Genomic DNA, 9786 nt, shown 5'->3' with positions numbered 1-9786 from the left:
GACACCCTGGGACGGACCTGACCACGCCGCTTCTGTGCGGGGGGCCGGAGCCGCCCCTCTGCCCACGAGAGGGCTGTGACGAGCGGGCGGCTGTGGAGGTCGGTAGCGGCCCCAGCACCGAGCCCAGGAGTCAGTCCCGTTTCGGCCGGGCCCGGTGGGTTGCCGAGGGCAGTCGGTCCCGTCGGTGCAAGGGACGCTCCCGTCCGCCTGCCAAGCCGTGAGCCCCGCTCCGGGCGGGCTGGCTCACGGTGGCCGCGGGCTGCGCACGTCAGGGGAGACACCCGTCATCACTGTGAGATCCCGGCATATATAGGAGATGCGGGGGCATCGCCGGCCGATCGCAACCGCTCCGTGCCGGGCACGGGCTCCGCAGCGCTATGGCCGTGGCCCTCGCCCGGGCGGAGGGGCGAGCAGGTGAGGGGGCGGGCTGCGGGGTCGGGCCGGGCGGGGAGACACCCCGACATTCCGCGCCCCGACGCCGCCGCCCTCTCCTCAGATGCGGTTGCGGCGCTGGCGCTGCTGTGGCTGCTGGTCTGCGCTCCGGGGGACGCTGGCTGTCACCCCCTGACCGTGGCCGATCTCTTCGACCGCGTGATCCGGCACTCGGGCAGGATCCACAGCCTCTCCACGGCGCTCTACGCCGAGCTGGTGAGTGCCGGGCCGGCCCCGCCGCCTCGGAGCTGGGCTTGCAACTGCCTTGGGATCGGCTGCCGACGGGCGGGATAGAGGAAAAGGTGGGGGGATGTAGGGGGGTGGTGGTGCTCTCGGTGTACGTCTAGGTGTTCTTCTGCCGTAGGAAAAACACTTTCCTCCCCGTGATAACGAGCTGGGGAGGCCCGCTCGGAAGTGCCACACGTCGGGGATGCTGACCCCCAACGGCAAAGAATACGCCCAGAAAATCCCGGTAAGGGCAATGGCGGCGTGGGCTGACAGAGACAGAGCAAAAGGGGGCACCGCGAGGCTTGGGAGACGGGAAGGGGACTCTGCAGGTCACACCGCCTTCTTTCTCCCTGGTCTGGAGAAAGGGGAATATACCTCCTGTCCTGTCAGAACCCCAAAATGTCTCATCCATCATGCGGTAATGGTCCCCCACTCCAGTCGGGCTGGAGACAGGCAGAGAGGTTTTTATGCTTCCGGAGCTTCATCAACAATCTGGATGAAAGTTTTGACCCCAAACATGTGCACATCACAGAGATATTGCATATAAATCTTAAATTATTTGAATTTTAAATCTGTATGTGGTACCTAAAACTGGACCGTAAATACTAGTTATAATAAGGATATTGCAGTAGTACTTTGTCAGAATGACTGACAGACATCCTTTGATTTTGTTGAGGCAAACTCTGTGGAACAAAAACTTAGAAACTTTTGTGTGTGGCAAATAAGTTATATTAATCAGTATCACTGCAAAGTACAAAAAGCAATCATGAGAAAGAAATAACAGTCATCTCTGAATTGGTAGCTAGATAAGGGGAAAAGAACAACAGGTTTGTTTACATCACAGTTGTGATGGCAAAGAGAAAAAAAAAATCATTATTAGTTCAGAGAAGAGTAGGAAGAGTTTGCTCCTACAGAGAAAAAGCAAATTGCGATGTTGGAGATACATCAGTGGGAGACACTTTTGCCTCTAGGAGACAGACAAAGACAAATACTAACATTTTGGTTTTTGGATGTGGTGGAATGAGGAGATTCCCCCAGGACGTCCTTCTAGAAGGTCCCCTGGAAGGGCAATGGGAAATGAGGCCCTGCTCGTGTTAGCTGAAAACATGACAAGTACAACTTCTGGGTGTTACTATATATATACAAATAACCAGAGACAGAGTGGTGTTTAAGTAGTCAATTGCAGATGTAAATCTTAATCCCACTGAGATTTCATAATGAGACTAAGAGTATTCATATGATCTGCTGCAAAGTAACAGACACATTCTCTACTGCTTCAATTTATAAGAGAGAAGAACTAACTCACGTGATACTGAAACTTTTGCAAGCCTGGAAAGAACCACTTTCCCACTTTAACCAGTATATTGAGCACCATCAAGAGCTATCTGATGACAGCCTTAGCAAAGCTAAGCAAATCAGCAATATGGTACGTGAGCTGAAGACTGGAGTCGAGAAAGTAACAGAAAAGGCAAGATATAGCTTTCATTTATATCAGTTATGTGGCATGGGTGACTTCAAGGAGGGGGCAATGTCTGCTCCCACTTGGGCTTGGAAGCTCTTATTCAGCAAAATGCAGGACTTTGTTAAAGATACAGTCATCTTTCTGTTAGAGGATGTGACTTAGTTATAAACTGGCAGAAATGTAGATGGCATTATAGAAGTCCATATCTGTGAGGCAACATTTTAATTAATATGACATACATGAACAACACGCAAAAGTACAAAGTCTAGAGCCTTTTGTAGCTTCATATATGAGCCAGGAATGACTTGTTTTTTTCTAGGCCAGTAGAGAAGATGTGTGGGTGAACCATGATAAATGCTTAATAATTGTGTTAAGTTTTATTTGGATTTACATTCTAAGCAAGTCAAGTATCATTGCTGTCTGATGCAAAGAGCTCCTTCCTAAGGCAATAATTTTATGCTGGGATAAGTTCTTCAAGACAACAGTGGCATTGCTTAAGTCTGATGTCAGTCACAAAACAATTTCAAAACTCCATTCCAAATTATGGGAGATTATATATAAATCATTGGATGAAATTCTTTGTTATTTCCATTTCTGTCTTCTCATTACTAGCCAGAAGTCCTGACCTTTGCCTTTTTTGTTCATTTATAGCTAAAATTAACTGTGGTTTTGGCTGAACAAATAAAATCTGTGTGCCTGTTCTCTAAAATGGCTACACTGCCAGGGTGTTTGTTTCACTAAAAAAAAAAAAGTGATTAATAAACTAGTATCTTACACTAGTAGATCACCTTTCAACTTTATGAACACAGGTGGGGAACACAAGTTTTAAAACAGTAAGCAGCTCATCACTAGAATAGGCTGAATTGTACCCTACCATAAAATGCAGTCCAGGTTAGGGTGACTCTGAGTTACAAATGGAAACTCCATCATCCAAATGCAGCCATGGTTCTGGGTTAAAATGGCCTTGAAGTTCAGATGTCTTCAACCTCAAAGCTTGACCTCTGCTTCAATCTGTAGCTGAAGCAAACTCTAAAGTAGCTACACACTTTTGGTGTATTGAAATGCTTTATTTTTTCTAAAACACCTTTGAAGCTATTACTAAGAGGGAAACCTTTGAAGTATTGACTTCTCTGTGCCATGGATATTTCTACACAGGGTAGAAATACAATTACAAAAATTAATGCATTGCATATTTTGCATCTGTGTTTTTCTGTTAATAATTAGGAAAATTCTAAACTTGCTTTTGTTGTGAAGCACCTACTCTGAGAGGTGATCACAGCCTGTAGAACACAGATTAAATAAACAGCACTGGCGGATGCTCATGTTAGAAGCTTCCCTTCACAGAAAGCATTAAAATAAATAGCTAAAAAAAAATCTCAAGACTGATTTGCTATAATACTTCAAGAGGAAATAAGGATTACCAAACCAGGGTTCCTCTACTTAAACTCAGATGAAGTATTCATTACTAGCATATCAAGAAAATTCAGACTAGTTAAAAGTTGCAGAGATACCATAAGGATAAAAACTCAATGTTTTCTATGTAAGGATCTTTACATATACCTTTAGTAAGTATGTGAAAGATCTGGAATAGCACAGCCCAAAGGAGTGACACCTCAGTTGTCTTCTGCAGTAGTATTTTCAAGGTTTGTTGTATGTGTAGTTACAAGTTGAACTTCTTTTCCTGTTTCCAATACAGATGCAGTCAATGGGGATCATCAGCAATTCATTAAATGGAATGGCATCATCCGAAGGCACCGGTTTATCAATTAGTAATGAAGCAAATATGATGAGTGACTCTGACTTCATTCACTGTTTTAGGAGAGATTCCAATAAAGTACAAAGCTACTTAAAAATCCTCAAATGTAGGATTATGCCAGAAAATAGTTGCTAAATTGTAATCCCTTGACAAGTAGTCTTCAGCATGTTGCTTATAAAGATTTAAAAAAATAGAACTTCTAAAATATCACTTTCACAGTAATTTTAATAGGAAAGTGTTTTTTAAATCCTTTGGAAGCTGACACAGTTGACCAATGCAGATGAAATACTAAATAAAGCCTCGTGTGTGTGTATGTCGGTTAATGCACCAATAAAAAGGAGTGCTCTAGCATTAGATAAATAAATGTTCTTGCATGTTACACTGTGGCAGACTATACTATGGCTGATTCATACAGTTTAGATAAATACACAGAATTACAGAATGGCTTGGGTTGAAAGGGACCTTAATGATCATTGAGTTCCAACCCCCACTCCACCATTGGCAGGGATGCCATCCACTAGATCAGGCTGGTGAGGGCCCCACCCAAGCTGGCCCTGAACACTTCCAGATATGAGCCATCTACAACTTCTCTGGGCAATGTATTCCAGTGCCTCACCATGCCTTTGAGTAAAGAACTTCTTCCTGACCTCTAATCTAAATCTCTCCTATTTTAGTTTAAAATCATTCCCCCTTATCCTGTCACTCCTTATCCATGTACAAAGCCACTCCCTCTTTTTTATCAGCAATCTTTAAGTCACGTAAGGCTGCAATGAGACTTCCCTGGTGCCTTCTCTTCTATAGGTTAAACAGTGCCAACTCTCAGACTGTCTTCATGAGGTTCTTGTGGGCCCACTTCTTAAGCTTGTCCAGGTTCCCCTGGATGACATCCCCTCCTTCTGTTGTGTCAGCTGCATTGCTCAGCTTCATATCTGCAAACTTGCTGAGGATACACTCCATGCCACTCTCACTGTCATTGAGGTAAATGCTGAAGAGCACCAGTCCCAAGACAGAACCTTGAGGGACACCACATGTCACTGGCCTCCACCTGGACATAAGAGCCACTGCTCAATCTCCTGGGTGCATCCAACCAGTGAATTCCTTAACCACCAAATAGTCGAGCCTTCAAACCCATGTCTCTCCAATGTGCAGATAAGGGTGTCAAGTGGGACCCTGTGGAAAGCCTTACAGAAGCTGAAACATAGGTACAACATAGTTGAAAGTAAGATTCAATCTGTTAAACCTTGGTACATCTGTATACTATCAATAAAGTATATTTTTACCCTAAGAAAATGTTTCCCCCCATTTCTACATACATACCTACCTGCAGAATATTGCTTAACACTGAAGAGGGGCATTGATGTTGATCAGCTCATTTAATGGCAGGGCCTACGCCAGACTTTTACATTCACATCATACTACTTACTGATTTCTTACATATATGTCCCATAAAATCTAGTATTTTTATTCATTTTGAATGCTCTTTTATATCTGTAATAGCTTCATTGATTTCAGTAGAAACTCCTAAAGGAAAAGTTTGTGAAAAGTAAGTCAGAACTCTGGTCCAAATAGCATTTCAGTCTAAGGGCTGAGCAGGGAGTAGCAATAAGTCTCTTTCCCATTCCACATGCTGACACAGGACTTGGGTTTTACAGTAATGATTACAAACTCCATTGCAAATAAAAATATGAAAGCTGTCAGATATTTTAAGGAAATCACATTTTCCTAGCAGCAGGGTGGTGCTGCTGGCTGTGCATAAAACAAAACTTTTTTGTAGTCAAGAGTCTGAGACGTTTAAGCAAGTAGATAAAATCAACATGGATTTATCTTTAATATTCTTTACTTTTTTACCACTAAATGCTCTTTTCTGGCCTTCCATGATCTTGATGGTTGCTGACAGTAGCAGGAGCTCAGGCAAGCAAGAACAAGGAGTAAAATGCTGATGATTATTTAATAAAGACACTAAATTTGGGCTTGAGAAACCTAGCAGAGAAAGATGTCAAAGAAGCATTTATGCAGACCAGAGAAACAAGATTTTATTTACATGCCTGTGACTGCAAATATCCTCAGATATCTCCTATCAGGTAGATGGCTGATGTACTTTTGCAGCTAGAAGCTGTGAGTGTTCACAATTTGTGTCTGGTCCCTGCTGTGTCAGGTATAGTGGAAAGGCAATGGATTACACTGCGCTTGCCCTGAAGAAGTTACTAGCTGCAGTTCCTCGTGCAGTAAGATACCACAAACACACAACGAAATAGCAGCATTCATGGACAGATTTTGAGGAAGTTCTGGAAACAAAACACAGCTCCAAAGAGAGCAAAGGAAGACTCCTCTGAGGAAACAGACAGAACCAGAGGGGGACGACCACACTGCCTGCATCTAGCTGCGATCATAGAAGATGTAGTAGCAATTAATAGCTACTACAATGGAGCATTAATGCGGCCATCTGGAGTAGCCGCAGTCGCGGAGTACAGCAGCCCGCTGGCAGTGTGTGCCTCCCATGCCAGCGAGGGGTCACTGCTGGCTCCCAAACGCTGCAGCGGAGCGACCGCCCTTCACTGAGGAGACAAGCGGTGCCAGGGTAATAACGCCGCGTACTGGCACAGACATGCCAGCCACTCTGCGTCAGAGGCGAGGGGTGACAGACACAGGCGGGGTCACTGCGCCCAAGAGGCTGACGGCAGAAAGCTCCCTCCAGACCGGCTGTGGCCCGCCCCGCTCCCCGGGGCACCGCGGACGACGCTGACGCGCCGCGCCCCGCACTGCCACAGGGTGGGAGGCGGTCGTGTTCCCATGGGAGGTGGCCGTGCCCCCATGGTCCTGCCTGGTGGCAAGTAATTGCAAGCGAATTGCATGGTGACTCAGAAATCAGCCGTACCCGCAGCTGGCAGGACGTCCCAAGGGGTGCAGCTGAGGGTCAGGCGGAAAACCTCGCAAACAGAACAGGTCATTCAAAAAACTCTCACCTCCGCCAAAGTGCTAAACCCCGGGAACGTTTTGCTGTACAGAAATGTGAAAACAGAGAAAATGAGATAGTGGGTAGCACACAAGGAACAGTGCATCTAAGTGTTATCCACAGTCATTCATCCTCATTAGTGTTACATTTCAGTTTTGCCTTTGGCTGAAGCGAGGCATGTTGGTAAAACAAAAGCCTTCCTGTATTGCTAGCATTGCTTTGCTTCCACTTGCAATTGAGGAAACAATTCAGCAGTGGGCTGACAAGGGCATGGTTTTCTCTGTGGCCACCGATGCCTCAAACAGAAAAAAGATGGTTGCTTTCTGCACAGGGGAATACTTCATCTCCTGCATGATTTCCTCCAAGACAGCAGCATAACTGGTTAGGAGAATTTGATAATGTAAAATTGTGTGCTACTATCAAAAGCTTTGGAGTTTGAGAATCCATCACTTTTATAGCAGAATATTAATTTAAGAGAAACAATTCTGTAAAATCAATGTAAAATCAGAAAATCAGGATTGGCTTCCAGTTAAGCACAAGCATCACGTACAACAAAATAGGTAAGTAATGGTATAATTTCAATTTGTATAATGATCTCTTTCTATTAAACTTTCTTGTCAACCAAATAAATTTAGGAATTAAAAACATATTCACTGTTCTTCAGACCTTATTCCATGAAGCACTACAGGATAATCCCAGAATACTGACATTTTTGTATAGTCCAATTATTTTTTTTTCAATTATTAGATTTGGCTTTTGCACATCAGAGATTTCCTCATCATAGTGTTTCCATTTTTTCAGAATTATGAAGGATACAACAGAGACACTCCCAGTGACTGAAAATTCATTTTGTTCCTTTCATAAAGCACTAAATGGTATTGATAGTGTATCTTAAATTTAGACTGAATCTTGTATGTGCTGATGCTTCCATAGTAGATTAAGTGGCTAATGTCACTCATAGTTTAGCTCTTATCTAAACCCATGATCACAAAACAGAAACAAATTGAAACTGTCTTCTTTGCACAACATACATGTATGTTCAGCTATCTGCATTCAAATATTGACCTGTAAATAAAAATTACTTGGAAAAACTGAAGAATTCCTCAAGGTTGGATGCTTCTAAAAAGTGGCATTTCTGTGTGCTTTAGAAAGCACTGAAAGATCACTATAGAGATGTTACCTTCTGACATCCCTGTCCACCATGCCCAGCTTCAGCACTCAGAATTACAACCAATAAAAAAACAAGGAGTTGCCATTCTCTGGCCATGAATTCTGGTGCAAGTCTGCATGGAGGAATTTCAGACCCAGGTTTAACTATCCCAGTTTACCTTCCAGTAAAAGTGAGCAGCAGTCAGCAGGTACACAGCTTAGAAGCATGGTCATTTAAAGACTTCCTCAGCTGCCAAAAATTTCATCCACTGTGAACCTTTCCCTGTAGGGACTTTTTTTCTCTGTAGGTCTCCCCGTGGTTCAAAGCTGAGTCTCAAGTTAATTGGATTCTAATTCCTCTCTGTTCCTTTCTAAAGGCACAGGATTTACAGCTATCATCATGAAACTGGTTTGTCTTTCCTTCTAGTATGTGAAAATCAGTAACAGTCTAGTTGGTAGAGGGTGCTGAAGCATGTGAATGTACTTAATTTATGTCAGTCTTTTGACTGCAGAACATACATTCATCAGAGGAGCTGTGTGGCTACAGTGATGGCAACTGGTATTTAAAACCCAGTACTAGTAAATCACAGCAGATAAAACAAATCTGATGTATTACTGCAGCTCAGGAGTGACATTTGACCTTTGTACTACTGTTCTGACACTGAAATTAGTAATGCAGTTTTGTGCCTTAAAGCAGCCCTTTTCTCAGCAGATCATAACACTTACTTCCTGTTTGGCAAAGGATCAATAAAAGCAAGATAACTTTCAGAAAATCATTTTATACTGTAAATATGTACAACTAAAGTTTAAGTGCTGACACACCTGTGGTCAGCAAATCCACTGTTTAACAATGTTACATGAGGTCCATGGAGGAGCTAGCTGGCCTCTCATGTTCACAGGCTCAAAGTCATTCACATGCAAAAAAAACCATGACTGTGGCTGTGCCTGATATAGACTGCAAAAATCTGCATTGTGATACATTTTAAAAGTCCAAGAGCCAGACCTAGAAGGAAATCAGCAGCCTTTTCTTGGGTATCAGGGAAGCTCCTCTGCCTGACTTTAAGAATATACTTTCAAGATCCACATTCAGACCCATATGAAGGATCTTCAATAGGTGGGATGAGAAAAGTCTCTTCTGCTCCTGAGGCTGCTGGGTTGGGCAGAGATCTCTGTTCAGCAGCATAGCCTGACTGAGAACATGGAAGTCTGCAGCTCAGTTAACAAAGCGAGTACTGAGTCTCTGTCTTTCCTCCCTTTCTTTGTTGTATTCTGTATTACATTAGCATTGATAAGTTGCCAGAACAAACAGAGAGGTGCCCAGTGAGTATAAGTATCTGCTTTGTTTGCAGCCTTTGAAGAGATGAGGTTTTTAACTGTAGTTTGCAATTTGAGGTACCCGAACTCTCCCAGTCCCTGGATCTCAATAAATGTCCATCATAATACTCCATAGCCAGTAACTGTAGTCTCAAAAATGCTACACACAGGAAATACCTCAGATACCCTACAACCATGCTGCAAGATCATCCATCAGGTCAAATCTTTGAAGTCCAAGTAGCATATTACTAATTTTAACCTGGGTGTCACTGGTACCTACCATGTCACTCCCTTATACCGGCTGCACTACACCTTTCACCTCTGCACCGTGTCTGTTATGAAGCAGTTCAAATACCTGCTGGGCACTTTGCATACTTGTGCTCTCTTTGTTCTTTCTAGAACTAGTATGCATACCATATTTGAAGAAACTAAATACCACTTGATCCTTCACAAATACTGGCACTGTAAAAATATTTTCGTATTTGTACAGGC

The 9786-nt window shown here is 43.5% G+C and overlaps 1 protein-coding gene across 2 annotated transcripts; it reads left to right on the top strand.

Annotated features, from left to right (window-relative positions):
- Positions 1 to 325: 325 nt before the first annotated feature.
- On the top strand, positions 326 to 5117 carry LOC128788390 (prolactin-like). 2 transcript variants are annotated; one of them, XM_053943403.1, is made up of 5 exons: positions 326 to 414; positions 497 to 648; positions 797 to 904; positions 1949 to 2086; positions 3819 to 5117. In XM_053943403.1, the coding sequence occupies exons 1-5, from the start codon at positions 378 to 380 to the stop codon at positions 4011 to 4013; spliced, it is 630 nt and encodes a 209-aa protein (XP_053799378.1). In that variant the 5' UTR covers positions 326 to 377; the 3' UTR covers positions 4014 to 5117. The 2 variants fall into 2 exon arrangements, with proteins under 2 accessions (XP_053799378.1, XP_053799377.1); XM_053943402.1 differs by having other exon boundaries at positions 1949 to 2128.
- The last annotated feature ends 4669 nt before the right edge of the window (positions 5118 to 9786 follow it).

The sequence above is a fragment of the Vidua chalybeata genome, chromosome 5 (assembly GCF_026979565.1).
Source record: "Vidua chalybeata isolate OUT-0048 chromosome 5, bVidCha1 merged haplotype, whole genome shotgun sequence".
Lineage (NCBI taxonomy): Eukaryota > Metazoa > Chordata > Aves > Passeriformes > Viduidae > Vidua > Vidua chalybeata.
Note: the sequence above shows the minus strand (reverse complement) of the source record. Positions and strands in the feature narration are given on the sequence as shown.